This window comes from Crocodylus siamensis, chromosome 3, assembly GCF_052110815.1.
Source record: "Crocodylus siamensis isolate JL-2025a chromosome 3, ASM5211081v1, whole genome shotgun sequence".
Taxonomy (NCBI): domain Eukaryota; kingdom Metazoa; phylum Chordata; order Crocodylia; family Crocodylidae; genus Crocodylus; species Crocodylus siamensis.
In genome coordinates this window covers 136,491,008-136,508,043 of record NC_143397.1, presented here as the reverse complement: position 1 = coordinate 136,508,043, position 17,036 = coordinate 136,491,008, and the positions used below count along the sequence as shown (strand labels likewise).

Here is a 17,036-nt window from a genome sequence, read left to right as displayed (position 1 = left end):
CTAAGATAAAACAGAATGGATATGTGCAGATGTTACATTTAGCTCCATCAAACTAGGGCTAGGCCCATCTAAGTGATGATCTGTGGAGACATTTGGGGGGGTTAAATCAGGCAAAAAATGGCTGGCCTAATTTAAATTAGTTCACCTGAGGAGATGAACTAAGTTAGATTGGGAACAGGTTACCTTGATCTACCATACATCTGCACATGTTCAGAAAGCAGCCCTGGGGCTGGGAAAGCCCAGCCGCTTGCTTCAGCCCTGAGGCTGCACTCTTCCTACCCCACCAACCCTGACTGGGCTATTTTTAGCTCCCTCACTTCCATATCCCAGATGGACAACTCCCCTGCACCTGATAACCCTACATTTCTTAGATCCAGTCTGGCTCCCAGCACCAGTAAATGTATGCCCAAGCCACTCCCAATCTACAAGCAGATGGCTTAAAGTAAGCTCAGTGTGGCCCAATCATGTGGCTCAATGTGTCCTATATGGTGTTGTCTTATAAGACTATTTGGGCGCATCTACATATGCATTAATGCGCTGTAATTACAGCACATTAAGTTAGTATCGGTAATAACAAGTACTAAATACGCCATAATCAGCACTACTGTGCAGTAGCGCTGGCACATTTTAGGTGATGCTGATACACAGTAGATTAATCGTATTGCACATTAGGGCATGAATGTGTCTTTCACTGTGACACACTAATATGCAGTAGAATTAGTCTACTGCACTTTTAGCATCTGTAGATACACCCCTTTAGTGGTACTTTAAATCTTCTTTCACCCTCAAAAGCTCTGCTTGAGGTTACTTATCCAACAGTCTTATTAGTCTGGGTTTTCCCACAACTGAATTTATTTTCTAGTCTCGTTTGGTGCCTTTGCACTTCTCTATTTTACTGCAATGCCACCAATTTAGTATAATCCAAAAGTATCAACTCAATGTAGTCACAGGATGCTTTTGTTTACTTGTCTGAATCCAAATGGATTATTTTTATATTTTTAATGAAGATGTTGAATAAGTCCAGACCCAAATCATTATCTGCAGAAGCAGTTGCCAACAGCTCCCTTTTGTCTAAAACATTTGTGATTTTCTGACCTTTGTCCTGTCTTGGGCAACCACCCAAGTGTCCTGTACAGCTGTGTGACATAAATTAAATAAACCGTGTGATTTATATGTCTTTCAGCTAACTTGAAAGCAATCCCTTTGATACTTCAGATGCAGCTGCTTCTCTGTGTTATATTGAGCTACTTGCCAGGAATATTGCATCACAACATGTTTGTGATGCATCATAAATACATGCTATATATTTTCCAAATAATAAGAAAAAAAGATGTTAACCAGATAGCTGTATTTTTTCTAGCAATTTCTTATGGCCACCTTTGCTCCCATTCTTCTCTAATGGCTGGGCCCTGTGGCCAGACTACATCTCCCATGATGCAACATGAGTATGTTCATGTTCCAGTAAAAGGAAGAGGCATGTAATAGGCATGTTTTGGGGGAAAGTGCATGGAAAGAGGGAGTCTGGTCTGAGATTATAGCACCTAGAGGGGAACTGAACCATTGGACCTTCTAATTAAATCTGCCCTGAGGCACTGTACCATCACGTTGAATGAAAGGATTTGAGGTTTTGAAAAGTCTTCAGTATTTTGGAATTAAGTTTTTCAACACAATGTGATCAGGACTCATAGTAGAGATCATATCTGTTATTAGACTGACAAGATTTTTGCAAAAAAAAAAAGTCTTTAATTGCAAGCTTTTGGGCACTAACACCCTTCATCAGGCATTGGAGAAAAGATTGTAAAAGTTCTCCTGGGTAGAAATGAAAGTTCATATTTCATAGGATTTCACAGAGGAGTCAATAGATGGAAAACTCCTCTGGGCAGTCACTTCATAGCTGTTCAACAAAATGTGTGAACCTTCTGCTTAAAAGCAGACATAATCTCATGCAAAAATGTGTTTAGTTCAAATCCCAACTTTCTATCAAAATGGTTTAGACTTTAGGCAGAAAATTGTTGACCAGTCCTTTGGGGAGATGGTTCCTCTTGGATTTCCTGCTTGTTCAGAGAATTGTGTCCTATATAATTTTGATCTGAAAAATCAACTATGCCTGCAGTTTCCCTCAAGCAATTTCCCTTATCTGGGCCCCAAACTGGATACAGCCATATGTATTGTTGGCCTTTGTTTATAGTCCTCCAGCCAGTTTTCGCTCTGTTTCTCGCCAATTGTTGTTAATGTTGAAAGTAAATTTTGAGATAAACTGATGCAGGTGCTTTACTTGGTGCCAGATATTAAATCTGGCTGTCTTTTTTAAATATTTAGATAACTCTATTAAAGCAAAAGTAGTTAAGTTTGTTGCAAGACTTTTAATATATTCATAATTCCATTATTCATTAGGTAGCTATATGTTTATTTCCCTTATGATCTTTCTTCCTTTGACTAAGGGTAAAAATTAGGCTGCTTCAGTGACAGAAAGACTCTCTTACTCTTTTTCTTTCTAAAAATGATACTGCATTTTGCTTTTCATCTCTTTCCTCCCCAGTTTTTCTTGTTTTTTTTAACATAGGTTATCAGTGGTAAAGTTCAGCAGCTTGATGCACTAGAATTCACATCATGTGGACCAGGGCGCTATAAAATTTCCCTGTATTCCCTACATGGCTCTTTAACATTATTTTTAAGTCTTGATGGCTCAAATCTCTATTGTCCCCATTAAATACAGATTTTAAGAATCACTTCAACATTCTGGTCACTTTTGACCTGTTTACATTAATTTCCCCTTCCCTGTTCTATTGTTTTAAGAGTTCATTGGCTCTCTTATTCTTAAAGTACACTACAGTCACAAGGGCATAGCAAGATAGTTTGGTGATGTCATAGCTAAATTGCTACCAGTACCTACACTTGTATGTTTAAAGTTGGTTTGGGCAGTGACTATAGTGCAGACACTTAAATAAAGTCATAGTAGGAAAAAAACCCAGTCCCATGCCAGTATGTGGTAGGTTTGAAGGGCTGAAAGAGAGACTGCAACTTGTGCCAGTTTCTCAGAAGCCAACCCTATCTCTCCATTTATCTCTTAACCCATTGCACTGAAAGGGGCCTTAGACTCTCTTCAAACACACAACCTGCCCCAGGCAATTAAGCCGTGCTGTTGAATTAGCAATGCTTTACATAAGTGGGTACAAAGGCATGATCTTCCTTATTCTGGATTAATTTGAACCTGTTTCTAGTTCAGTTTAGTTTAGCTTGAAATAAACATTTGTTCTGCCTTTGCACTTAACTTCAACTGAATTGCATCTTTCGTTTAAATCGATGCAACTCTGTATGTAGACAGGTCTGTGAGAAACAGCACCATTTTGTTTTGACTTCCATTTTGCTGTTTCGAAGAGACAGTGTTTCGTTTCGCTGTTTTGAAGCATTGTTCTGTTTTGTTTTGTCAAAACTGTTTTGTTGTTTCAACACTGTTTTGATGCAGTCTGACGTTTCGCCCATAGGCTACAATGGGGAATCACATAAATATCTATAACTTTGCCACTGCTTGCCTGATTCAGATGAAAATTACCGGGTTGGTAGCCCATTCTGAGGGCATGAAGCCTGCCATGTTTCAAGGAGATAGGCACAAAGAGTTTTGTGAAACTGCACCTCAGACTGTTCCAAGCAAAACTCATCACTTGTTGGCAGCAGCAGCATGCTGTCATCCCACACGCAGATCTGGGGGCCTGCTCCCCCCAGAAGGAGTCTGGCACAACCCCACAGCCCTCCCAGGGAGCACGGATGATAGCAGGCTGCCGCTGTCACCTGGGGCCAGTGCCAACACTGGGTTCTTCTCGGCACAGGCTGCACTGGCAGACTTGGGTGCTGGAACTTGCCCTAGACAGCAGCAGCATGCCATCCCCTGCATGCTCCGCAGCCAGTGAGTGAGGAGCTTTAAAAAAAAAAAGCCCTGCACTCACCGGCTCTGGCAGCAGTGACTGGGGCCTCTGAGGCCTGGTGCCAGACCCTCCCCATGCAGCACGGGGCAGCAGGGATCATCCCCCTTGCCACGTGGCAGCTGCCCCATGGTGCAGGTGCAGTGTGGCTTGGCAGGGCACCGTGTGCTGTCCTGGAGCTGGGGTGGCTCCATGTGTTAGCCAGAGCTCCCAGTTCGATTCCCCAGCTCTCTGATCATTCCCCCAGCTCTTTCCAGGGTGCATGGCCCCCTGATCTGTGTGTGCACTTTCAGAAGGCTGCTGCTGCCAGCTGGGGAGATAGCCCAGGAGTCACCACCATCCCCAGCTGGCAGTATCAGTCTGCTGTCATCTTGCATCATCCAGGGGCCTGCGCCCCCTCTCCTTCCCCCTGCCCCCCAGGAAGATCTGGGGGAAGCTATCAGAGAGCTAGGGGCATAATTGGGGATCTGGGGAATCAAACTGGGAACTGGGGGAATGTTCAAGGACCTAAATATTCCCCCAGCCCCTGGTTTGAATATCCAGTTCTCTGATCATTCCCCCAGGTCTTCCTGGGGGGGCGCAGGCCCCTGCATCTGTGCACTGGATTTCAGCAGGCTGGGGCCAGTGACAGCACTGCAGTCTGCCCCAGCCTGCAGCAGCAGCCTGCTGAAACCCTGCATGCAGATCAGCAGCCCGCACCCCATGGGAAGAGCTGGGGAAGTGATCAGAGAACTGGGAGCTAGATGTCAATATCAGAGCAGTCCTTTCCCCCCTCTTCTCCCTCCCTCTCCTAAGTTTCTGTTTAGCTGCAAGCAAGCCCAGCTTCAAAACTCAAAATGTTTTGAAAGTTTTGCAACATTTTGAGTGCCCTTGCTTCCTTTTGAAGCTGTTTCAAAGCCTTTCATTTCATTTTGATTGTGTTTCGAGCTTGAAACAACATCAAAATGAAACGCATGTCAAAATTTCGCACAGCCCTTGTAGACAGGCCCTCCCCATTCTGGACAACCATATGACAATCCCTCCTAGGAAAATGTGGCTAAGTCACATGACCACTATTCTCCTAAGCATACAATCCAGCTCCGGCCAAAAACACTCAGCTACTCCTATGCCTCTATTCCAGCTTTCCCTGTTTGCCAGCCCACTGTGACTCAAGAATCTAGTAGGAAGAACACTTGCACTTAATTACATACTTTACAATTTCTAATCACAAAGAAACTTCTCAATTCTGAACATGCCATGCTCGTTCTGCATTGTAAAGGCTGAATTTGATTTTCCTGATACTATTGCAATCTGAGTATAAAAATCCAGATAATACTTCCTTTATAGATGCAAGACATACCTTCCGTGGGATGGGTATGGTTCTTTAGTCCTTCTGTCTGTGTTGTGCCTGTCATAACCATGGCTCTCGTAGTATCGGTATGGCTTATCTCGGTGAGGTCTGTCTGTTTGAGACATCCTGGTTCTTACATGTATTCTTTTTGGCTGAAATAATCTCCTGAGCAAGAGATGTAACACTGATTCAGTTCACAGTTCTAATTTAAGTTATTCATTGACCACCATTTGTACAACATAATTGCTCTCATGTTGGGTAAGATTCACTAAAGGTGACTGAGGAGCTAAGCTTTTGTTGTTGGGGAACAGAAAGAAGCAGAGTCCTCAATCTACTAACCAAGTGACTACTTTAGAGAGAGGGAAAAGTGTGGGTTTTTAAAAAAATTTTCCATTAACTGGGAAACTTGACCCTTCTGTGACTCAGCACTTGAGCTGTTTTCACAGGCTGTTTTTTCTCTCCTAGCCTGATTACAGGGACAGTGTATAATACCCTTCTGTACTTCTTTATAAAGAGTAAATCAAGACTCTTACAGGGCTGTCTTTTTGTACCAGACAACAAGCATAGGAAATTTTCACCCACCTACTTAGGTCTGCATTGTGTGGTGTGCATGTGCAGCTTCCACTGGCTTACGTGAGAGCCATGTAAATCTGAAGGAAGAATTGGCCTTTTATTCTAGTATGTTCTTAGGAGAGAGCACAGATCAAAGCCAGGGGAGCCTTACAGTCCAGAGCACAGTCAAACTTCTAACAATGTTCTGTTTCCAGAGAAGAACAATGGGTCATATCACACATTACATTTAGGACGTGTTAAATGCACTTAAAATACAAGCATCCATGTGTTCAAGCAGTAAAACATGTGCTAAGTGAGATCGTATGGTAGCAAAGTTATGATTTTTCCCAGGAGGACTATCTCCAGATCGTATTAAGTAACATGTGTTCAGCTATCATTGGAGTGCTTGACAGAGATGATACAAGTTCCAGATTCCAGTGAGGTGCAGGGGATTGAAGACTGCCAGGAGACCCATCTCACCCTGAGGATCCAGCGCTGCAGCACCTGGTGCCAGAATCAGTTTAAGAGGAGGGGAAGGGGGGCACAGCCAGCTCCAGCCCTGTCCAGAGCAGGCTGAGATTGTAGTCAGCATTACCATGCAACTGTTCAGAACACATTCTCACCTTTAATATAGCGCAGTAATTCATTCTAAGCTCTCAGATAAAACAGATCCTGTGCAACAAGGCTCTATTTTAAGATATAGCTAAATCTGAGGGTACTTGTTCCCAGTAGTTTAAAGCAGTCTTGCTCAACCCATGGGTCGTGACCCAAAAGTGGGTCATAAGAATATTTCAAAGGGTTGCAAGCAAATCCCAGAAAAATGCATGGGTTTCCCCTTGCAGGCTGGCAGCATTTCAGTCTGCAAGGAGCTGCTTGGGGCAATTGGAGGCAGAGGGTGCACATGCCTCTGCTCATGCACACGCATGTGGTTGGCATGCAGCCAGGCAGGGCTGTGGGAGCAGCCTGAGCACCTGGATACAGGTAAGTGTATGGGGAGTGCAGGTTGGAGGGTCAGGGCTTGGGGACTGTCCAGGTGTTGGTGTGGGTGTGGAGGGGGATGGGTGTGTGTGTGGGAAGGTGCCTGTCAGCACTGGGGGAACGTGGCTGAGCACCAGGGCTGGATCAGGGAAAGGGGGAATGGGAGGGAGGTGCCTGCCCCTCCGGCAGGGGAAGGGGGCAGGGGGATGGGGTCCTTCAGGGGTAGTGGGGAGCTGCGTAGCTGAGCCAGCAGCACAGGGTCCAGTGCCTATACTTGCAGAGGAGGGGTGGCCAGGAAACCCTGCCTAGGGGTGGGTGGGGCCATGACCAGGCTGCCTGGTGCAGCATGGGAACCCAGCCCAGGACAGGGGGGTGCCACAGGCCTCCTCTCCTCCTCCAGGCCAGGGCTGGACTCACTTCACTGTCACCCGCATGAGCCAGAGCCTCTGCAGCCATTGCGCTCCAGCTTGACCAGGACAGGGGCAACTGGAGGTCCCCTCCAGCAGGGCTGGTGGGGGTAGATGGCTCCAGGTTGCAAGTGAGGGGCGCCAGCATGGTTCAGGGGCCTGTGGCTTGGGAGTGAGGGGCACCAGCAGGGTTAGGTGGGTTGGGACTGGCCATCAATATTTACAAATAGGTCCTGATACAAAAAAGGTTGAGAACCAGTGTTTTAGAGTAGTATTACAGAAGTGTAAGTATTCCTCAGAACAAACTCAAACTGAATGGTAAGATTAATGCCTTCAATCAGGAACACTAAGTGTGCCACCAACAGGCCGCATCTGGACGACAGAGCTGTTCCCTCTGGTCTCTGGGACTCCTGGGGGCCCAGGGAGCTTGGGGACAAGGTCTGGTGCAGAACATGGGGTATAGGGTCCTGTTGGGCATGGCCGTCAGTGGCCAGGGCGGCAGCACTGTGCTGAACCAGTCACACTAGACGTCCTGCCTCCGTCACTGGACCCAACCACTGGCTGCCATCTGTAGATCCAGCCCATGGGAACTGCATGGCCTGGATATGGCTCAGGGTATGGGGTGAATTTGACACCCCTGACCAGGTAAAGAAACATCTTTTTCCTCCATGGCAGCTTGACTCCAGTGCCAATGGAAGGCAGCAGCTATTTTGAAAGACATAGGCTCTGCCTTTCTTAAAGGCAGCCTCGAGTTTCAATTCTCTTGAGGACAACGGGAGATTGAGGTTGAGTTCAAAGGGGGAAGTTTGTGGAATTTCCTGTATTAAAAAAGTATTTCCCTGTACAAGAAACAAGTGAAAAAATAATTTATTCCCCCTCCCCCCCCAAATTTCAGGTCTTACATTGGTACTTGATGCCCCAAAGCTTGTCTAACAGCTCTCTCACCTGTACATTTGGTCTAATGAAAAATGTCACCAAAATCCAAGTCCCTCACCTATGAAAAGGATTATTGTAGCAAAAAAAAAAAAAAGTAGCTGGACAGTGAGCTGACTTGCAGGTACCCGTGCTCTGAAAACACATGTGTTTTGAGGGAAAATATGCTGTATGGTAATCCATGGTAACTAAGGAAATTACAGCTTTGCCACTTTTGGCTTTTGTGACATTAGTCAAGTCCTGTAAATTCCCCCAGTTTTCTAGTTTCCTCATGCAACTAGAATAATTTTCACACCCACTTACTTATATTCCTAGGGGAAGTTGCAAACTGCTGCGTTTGTCTAGGAGTGGAGAATCTCTCTCTCCTTTGTCTTGTTTCTCTAGGAATCTGGGATGTCTGAGGCACAAAGCAAGGGGTGAAGGCCTTTCCATGTCACACCCACCCACCTCCAACAACAGCCCGGAAATTTCAATGCAGCCCCAGCCCCTGTGTCATGAGGTAGTCTCCTTCTCCTTCCCCTTCCCTTTCTTTCCCAAAATGCAAACCCCCTGGCATGCAGTACCCCACGAAAATCTATGATCCCAGCTCACTGTCATACACATTCCCCTCCCCTTACAACATCCAGACCCAAGCCCATGCCCTTTCCCTAACCCTCCTCCCCCCACACAATCCTCCCTGCCACCCCTCTTTAAGAGTGTTTAAAGCTGCTCACTTGTCCAAGAGTAGCAACCCAAGGCCTCTGAGTTGATTCGGCTGAGGCTCAAGTTGAACAGGCCAAGTTTTCTTCCTGGCTGTTCCTGTGTCTGTCTCCGGTGAGAGCTGAACTGCATTTCCTTGTGCGTGCCAGGTAGGGGGAGGGATGAGTCCCCCAGGTGAAGGACAGGTTACTGCTCCTCCTACCAATCCTCTGCTCCCTTCACAGACTGCAGCTTTTGTCACTCACTGGAGTTTCGCTTTGAACGGCTTTGATTCCCCAGGCTGGCTAAGTTAGAGCAATGTAACCCCTGAAGCCACTGAAATGTGTGATGGGGAGAGGTGGGCTGGAGTGCCTGCTGCTGGGGCAAACACATTGGCTGGGTGGATAAAAGGAACACAAATGCCATCAAGTGCCACCCTGCCCAGCCTTCTGCCCAGCTTCACAGTAACATGGCTACCTACCTCACAAGTATGCTAAAGAGGAGGGGGGAAACCAAAAGGACGCTGTTAATTATTGATCGAAATCAGGAGTACAGCCTCATTCAAACCATGTGATGCACACTAGCATAGTCATTAGAAAGTAAATATCTGACATGAGGAATGGACAACTATCTAAGTTAGGTATACAGGGTTTTTGTACTTCACTATGTTGTTATACTTGCTTGATGGCCTTTGTGTTGTTTTGCCAGCAGTAGCTCACCTAGTTTTGAGGTAGGGAGCAATATTGCAGGTTTAATGGTTGTACATAGCTGATTTCCAACTCTTCCCTGTGATTGGAAAAGCAACTAGACACTTTTAAACAGTATTCTGTCCTGGTTCTCAGCAGAATCAGGGAAGAGGCAAATGAGACAATGGGACAATCTGTTACGTGCTTATAGGGCACAAGCCAGGCAGAAAGGGCAGGGTGGAGCCTGTTAGACTACAACACAGTCAGAGAAAGACATAAGCTTTTTGTATGTCACGCCTGCCTGCTTCCAGCAACAGCTCCTGAAATTTCAGTGCAGACCCAGCTCCTCTGTCATGCATTAGCCTCCTCCCTGCCCATTTCATCAGCTGCTATAAACTACTAGCCACCATTTATTAGCTTAAGCAACTAAAGGAAAGGTTGAGTGGAAGAAAACAGCAAGACAGAGCGTGTGAGGAGGGAAGAGATAAGTGAGGTACTAATGAAGACCCAGGACAGAGAGAAGTCTGGTAGAGCCAGCACCATAAATCCTGTTTGATTTGTGTGTAAACAATTAAGCGTGTGAGACGGGGCCCTGCCAGCAGCCTCTGGCATCAGGTTTGTCCTGGGGTCATAAGATAGAAAAATGAAACAATAATGGAAAAGAGAGGGAGACAAACAGCATCAGAAACTTGCTACCAACCCCTGTGACTTTTATTGTCTCACAATATTTGGCGTCTTTTCTGATAGACCCGCCTCCTGGAACTGTACAACTGTCACTCTCAGCTTTCAACGATCATAAAATAGTCCTTCCCCTCTTAATCGCTATAAACCCTAAGGTTTAAGTTAAATCAGAGTCCCACAGCATCCCAGCATGCTTTGCAGCCCTGCCTGAGCTGTGCCCTGTGCAGTCTGCAGCAGCTCTGCCCACCCCGCTTCTGTCCACTGCACAGCCCCTCTGCCGGGAAGAGGACTGTACTCCTAGGACACCATCGCAGGGCTGCTGCCACATCAGAGTCCCTCCCCCCTTGCCCCTCTAGCGGCAGGGGTGGGGGTGTGGCTGGAGGCCAGCTACCATGGCCCCCATAGGCGAAGGGGGGCAGGGAGGGGACTTACTCCGCTGCACACGCTGTGCAGGGAGTGATCGGTGGAGGAGGCAGTGAGAACTAGCAGAACCCAGTTGCAATTCCCCAGGAGGAAGAGAAGGAGGAGGGGAACAAACCCCCTCCCTGCCTCCTTTGCTTCAGGAGGCTATGCCAACTGGAGTCTGGCCATATCCCTGCTGCTGCGGCAGCGAGGGGAGCACCAGGCAGACCCTGGCTCGGGTCCATGCCAGTGGAGCAGGGAGGGGTGGAGAATTAAACCCCCTCCTTGACCAGTTCACTTGAGGCTACTGCTGGGGCTAGCCATGCCCACTGTTGCTTCAGCAGGGATGTGGGAGAGAAATGCCTAATGGGCTGCTCTGCCCTGGCCAGGCAGACCTGAGCTAGTGTCTCCTCCCTGCCCCTTTCACCTCAGGTGAAGTTGCCAGCTGGCACCTGGTTATGTCCCCACCCCTGCAGCAGTGGGGGAAGGGACCCTGATGCAGGCTAATGCACCCCAGCCAGGCAGACCCTGGTTGGGGTCTATGCGACTGGGACAGGGGATGGAGCAGGGAATTAAACCCCCATCTCCATTTGCTTCGCACCGCCGCCAGGACTGACCATACCTTTGCTGCTGGAGCAATGAGTGGCAAAATACTTGGCAGAGGATGTTGCACCTCTATCTGGCTGGGGTCCATGCTGATGGGACAGAAGGGGGAATTAAACCCCCATCTCTATTTGCTTCACACTACCGTGGGGGTTGGCCATGTCCCTGCCACTGGAGCTGTGAGCGCAGGAGTGGAAAATGCCTAGCAGGTACGGCTGTGCAAAGCTTTGGTTGCTGATTCAATTCAGCAGAGGTTCGGCCCGATTCAGTGGCTGAATCTCCAATTCCAAATCAAATCAAGAGATCCTTTCATCTCTGAATTGAATCAGAACCCTCTGAATAGATTCAGAGACATTCAATGATTCAGACATGGATACAGCTTTATATGTTTTTTCTACATACCTCAAGGTACCAGGCAGCTTGTGAATGCTGAGACAGTGGGGTGGATGGAGCATCCCACAGGAACACAGGGGCATCCCCAGTGCACACGGCAGCAGACCCAGAAGTCGACCAGAAGCACGTCCAGTCCTCTTCTGGGTCTGCCACGGAGCGCATGGGAACCCTCCCCAGCTCGATGACTGGTACCTCCTGGGTTGGGGGGGAGGCACCCGGGGTCCACTTCTGGGTCCACCACTGAGCACTACTATGTGAGAGACTACTATGTGAGAATAAATAATGGTGCAAGTCTAGAAGGAAATAAATTAGGCTGTCATCCTTTTTTGATGTAATTTCTTGGCATTATCGTAGAAGTTCTTGATCCACTGTGTGAACAGGACTTTGGAAATGTTGCGTTTAAGTTTTGTACCTATCAATCCTGTGAATCTAGTCCATTTAAATCAGTCGTCTCCAACCTTTTTATGGTGAAGATCACTTTTTGGAACTAAAGTTCAAGCCCAGGATCTACTGCACACCCCTCCCCCCCAACCTCACTCCCTGCCCTGCCCCCCTGCCTCACATGGCCCTGGACTGTGGAGTGTCCCAGACCCAGCTGAGCTGGGGCCTGATCCCACTTCTGTGCCACGGCAGCACTGAGCCACACCTGCCTGGCAGCCAAAGGAACATGGTTTTGGGTTCCAGCCCAGCCAGGTCTGGAAGTCTCCATGCTTCAGGGGCACGTAGTGGGGTGGGGGGAGGAAGGCTTCTGCCTCTGGATTCAGCCTGGCAGAGGCCCCACCACCTGGCTGGGCTGGGGCCCCACTTACCTTCCCCTGCTCCTGGCTGGGCCACATTGTCAGCCGCTCACTGTGGGGCCTCAATCTGGCCCCTGCCCCTTCCCTTCCCCACCCCACAGACTGACCTGCTGAGGCTGGGGGCAGCAGGTGTGCACATGTGTGCATGCCCAGCTGTCCCCCCAGCCCAGGATGTACCAAAAGAGGCTCCGGGATCTACCTGTAGGTTGAGATCCCTGGGTTGGTAACCACTGACTTAAATCGATGGTTCTCAATCTTTTTAGACTCAAGATGCCCTTCATTATACTCAAGGCACCCCTTGTTATACTTGAGGCACCCTTCAGAAAATGCCAGCTCTTATTTTCACTTGTTTTTGAATACAGAAGAACAAAGGAGAAATGCTTCAGTTGGAAAGAACTCAGAAAGACCACAACATGGCAGACTGTTTTGAACACTATGAATTGCTATTTGAAATCTTGGGGTTTATCTTGTGAATTGTTTGCACACCTAACGATGCTAACATAGCTTGGTACCCCATTGCACCCTTGAAAGGATCTCAACCATGGCACTGGACTAAGAAACACTGACTTAAATACGTACTATGTGGCAAGTCTGTTCTGGGTGTCTTATTAGCAAATAATGTCAGACTGAGACTATGCTATTTCAGTTAAGCAAGGAATAATACATTGCTTTCAATTGAGTCATTTTATTTCCAGAACTGAGGGCTGGGTGGTGTAGGGAAAAGATAGTATTTTACCACAGCTGTCAGAAAGAGATTGTGAATGAGAAGTGTCCCTGAGAGAGATAGTAAATAATATGTATGTAGTGGTTCAGGGTAGATAATGAAACAAGTAAGATGAATATCACAATATAAGAATCTGTCGAGGCTGAAGGTAATAGGACTAAGCCAGGGAAAGAAGACAATAATTTGCATTAAGAACTGTATTCTGGAAATAGTATAATCAAGGATGACTAACTTTATGGTAGAGGCAGAAGTAAAAAAAAAAGGTGCTATATATAAAGGGTAAGCGTGGCCAAAATCTGGAATGGGCTTCCAAGGGAGGTGATGCTTTTCCTTACCTTGGAGGTCTTTAAGGGAAGGCTGGATAGACATCTGGCTGGGGTCACCTGAGCCCAGCACTCTTTCCTGCCTAGGCAGGGGGTCGGACTCAATGATCTGTTGAGGTCCCTTGCAACCCTAACATCTATGAATATACAGGATGGAAACTAAAAAAGATGGGTTACTGGTATGAAGAATTCTCTCTTCTATGGATCCAAATAAAATTTTTGAAGCTGTGTATTTTAAAGTACCAAGATATTTTTCTAGAAAAATTGAAATAAGAGATTAAAACTGCTGGACATCTTGTGCTGTTGTCCAAAATGGTGGATAGATAACTCATTTGTCAGTGCAGAAATATAGTGGACAGATAATATTGTCCAGTTAAGTGGGGGTATTTTGATCAATGGGTGCAGAATTACCTCTAAATCAGTGGTTCCCAATCTTTTTTTGCTGTGAGCCTAAACTGGCCACCAACAGGACCTCCTAACCTGGTACTGTGGGGGCTGCTGGGAGTGGAGTGTGGTGGTGGTCTGGGGGCAGGGGAGTTGCCATTGCCTCCTTTGTACACAGTGGCTCCACCCCACCCACCCGCTCGTTACTTCTGGGCCACATGCATGCATGTGTGTGTTTGTGCAGGCTCTCTGCAACCCTCCTGAGGACTCCCCACGGCCCTGATTTGGGTCATACCCTGAGGTTGGGAACCAATGCTCTAAATGAATCGGGAATGTAAAACTCCATTGGTGTAAATTATACCTGTTTAGGTGTAGTTTGGCCATACTTTATTCAGGTGTAACAGCTTGCTCAGGCCAAGCAGGTTGATTCCCATTAATAGCAGTATATATTTTGAGCTTCCTAGCAAATAACCTACTGAGCATTTTTTTTATCCTGGTTTAATATACACTGGAATTCAAAACCAATGTAAATTATGCTGAGGTACTTGATCACATCCCCATGCCCCATGCAGATGCTTGCTTGGTGCAGGAAACATGATGCTTGTGTTGCAAAGAAGGGTCTCCCAAAGACAGGGGCAAAGACTATGTAGCAGTATTTCATGGGAATCTGATGGAACGCATTGCTGGGATGTGCAGCACTTGGGTAGTCCAGTTCTGCCGATATCATGGAGTGTGTATTGAAAAGAAGAGTACCTAATAAGAAATCAGGAGGCTGTGGCAGCAGCAGCCATTCTAGACCAGAGGTCCCCAGTGCTTCAGGAGCGGCAGGCTGAAATTACCCAGTTTGGTTTGAGGTGGGCTGGCCATTCAGACCCTTCACAGCTGAAACACTGCAGAAGTCCTGACCTTTTACCATTTGAAGCCCCCAAAAAACAAAGGCCCAAAGAGAGATGTGTTGTGAATTGGGGTAAAGGTAGTAGCTGCCTTTTCTCCAGGGCAAGTGTGGAAAGTAATCCAACTCTTTTATGTAACTAAATAGGTGAATTTATAGATGCACCACCCAAAACACAAGCATGTGGAAAGGCTGGAGTAGAGGCTGAACCATGTGCCTATGCATAGTAACGCAGGGGAGATGCAGGGGAATGAACTGATAGAGCTGTGTGCGTGACAGAGAAGCAGGGAAAAGTTTCACCAAAACAGATGCTGGACAGGAAGAGACAACCGTAACAAATACTGGGAATGTGTTCCTGAAAGGGGAAAGCCTTGAAAGGAAAGCTGCTTGGGGATGGTGATAGCTGAAGGAAGCTTGGCTCAATGAACAAAGGGACTCCTGTTGTTTGGTTTCTACTATGCTTGGGGGCCAGGAGGGAGCAGGGCAAGGACTGTATGTTATGTAAGTAAATAAATAAGGTTGTATCAAAGTAACACCTGATTCCAACATGGGATATTTCTCTTACAAGAGCAATTCTCAGGACCCTGAATTTTGGCCAACTGCTTAGGTCGAATGGAGATTATTGGTGCAAAAAGGGACATGACCTCTTTCAGCCTGCTCAGATAAGTAACCCCCGTCCCATTTAGTGTCCTATACCAGTGCAATGCAGGCACACTTGAAAGTCTACACTAATGAAGTTAAAAATCCTCTGTAAGCAGGGCATTTTGTACCAATCCTCCATCTGGAGCTACATGAAAAGACTGCTCCATCCATCCAACAGGCCCCCACTGGCCCATGATTGGAACACTGATTTCCGAAGGTCAACATGACTCCTGTTAACATCGGAAACCGTTTATTTCCCCCTGCTTCTTATTACCGGAATCCAAGTTATTTTTACATATAAACAACTATCAAAGAAAATCAGCAGACTGAATTCAGGTTGCAGGTGCTTTTTAAATTTCATTTTTTTAAAACCAATTTTGAAATCCCCAGGCTTCAGAGTAAGGGATAAATTGAGCTTTGGAACTTAATACTTGGTATGTCTCAGTCAATGTTTTCTATCCTCGTGAAAAGAAAATATGACTATACTCAGTACACTTTCAGCTAAGGAAATATAAGCAACCATGAGAAGTTTTATGTTAATGCTGTATCTTTGGTTTGCAGTGTCACATTCACTCATCCTAAAAGCAATAAAATCATCCTTAGACACCGTTTTTTTCCGCCTGGTTACTCATTTCCCGAAACTTCATCCTTCTCAATGTCTAGTGAAAACCTGTCTGGCTCTGAACTGTCATTTAAAAACCATACCCTGGTTCAAGAACAACCAAAGAATGCTTTCCATGGGCTATTAATGTTAGTGGGATTTAGGGTTTTAGCTTGTTTAGCTACATAAATCCTGTTCCCTTTAATATACACTAACTCAGCCTTATATAGGGAGCCTCAACTCTGATCTGAAGTTTTTCATCACAACAGCGATTCCAGTATCATACTAACCTTTCCTCAGAGCTGTCATTCTTGACTAGCTAGCAGGTACTGAGCCATTTTCAGTTATTCTTGCTTCTGTTTTCTCCTTCATCTTAAAATGCAGTCTTTCTAGGCCAAAAGCATGTGTTTTTCCTTTTAACAGTGACAGTGCATAATGAAGTGTTCTACTTGAAAGCTGAAAGTGCCAGCATTAAAAAAAAATCAGTTAATTATTTTTTACCCATACTTTGCTGGGATTTCATCCCTGTAGCTGTGTTGGAAGACCTTATTTCTTGCTCCAGAAGGATTACATCTTAAAATGAGATGGTGATGGTGCCATATTTGGAGTCTCATAATTTAATGCTTACATTTAACTCAAGCACTTCAAAATAAAGCTTAACGTAGAATTTAGCATTTTTACACATACTCAAAGATATCTAGAAATAGCATGGATCTTTGGAATCTGATTTTGTTCTAGATCTATGGGAATAAGCTTCTCTCAGGTGGGTGCCCTGGAATCCCCTTCATTTTCTTATTTATTGACGCACTAGGGTCTAGGATTTAAAAGTGAGTGTTCTCAAAATTGTTGTTCATCAGCTAGACATCAGATTGAAAGAGAAGGTGTCTGATGGGCAACTCTTTCCATTCATAGTTGCACACACCCCTTCCCCTCTTCCCCCCCCCCCCACTCCTTGGTGTGAACACATTGCATTCCAGATATTTACATTAAAAAGTTTTATATTAAGACAGAATATATGGATTTTTAATGGTGTATAGTGTTCTTAGATGCTCTCTGCTTTAGAAGATGTAATTCCACATCAGTCTGCTTTCATTTTCCTTTTTATCTCCT

At 46.1% G+C, this 17,036-nt stretch overlaps 1 protein-coding gene across 3 annotated transcripts in view; it reads right to left on the bottom strand.

Moving 5' to 3' along the window:
• Positions 1 to 9,272, bottom strand: part of LOC149868877 (MARVEL domain-containing protein 3-like) — a 30,532-nt gene extending 21,260 nt beyond the window's left edge. The window contains exons 1-3 of one of the 3 annotated variants that reach the window (XM_090039301.1): positions 8,834 to 9,272; positions 8,424 to 8,517; positions 5,260 to 5,415 (exon numbers count right to left, since the gene is read on the bottom strand). In XM_090039301.1, coding sequence (XP_089895427.1) covers positions 5,260 to 5,375 — 116 coding nt within the window. In that variant the 5' untranslated portion in view covers positions 5,376 to 5,415; positions 8,424 to 8,517; positions 8,834 to 9,272. Of the gene's footprint in view, positions 1 to 5,259; positions 5,416 to 5,832; positions 6,084 to 8,423; positions 8,518 to 8,833 lie in introns of those variants that run through there. The other 2 variants (XM_090039302.1, XM_090039303.1) reach the window with 2 other exon arrangements.
• Positions 9,273 to 17,036: the final 7,764 nt, after the last annotated feature.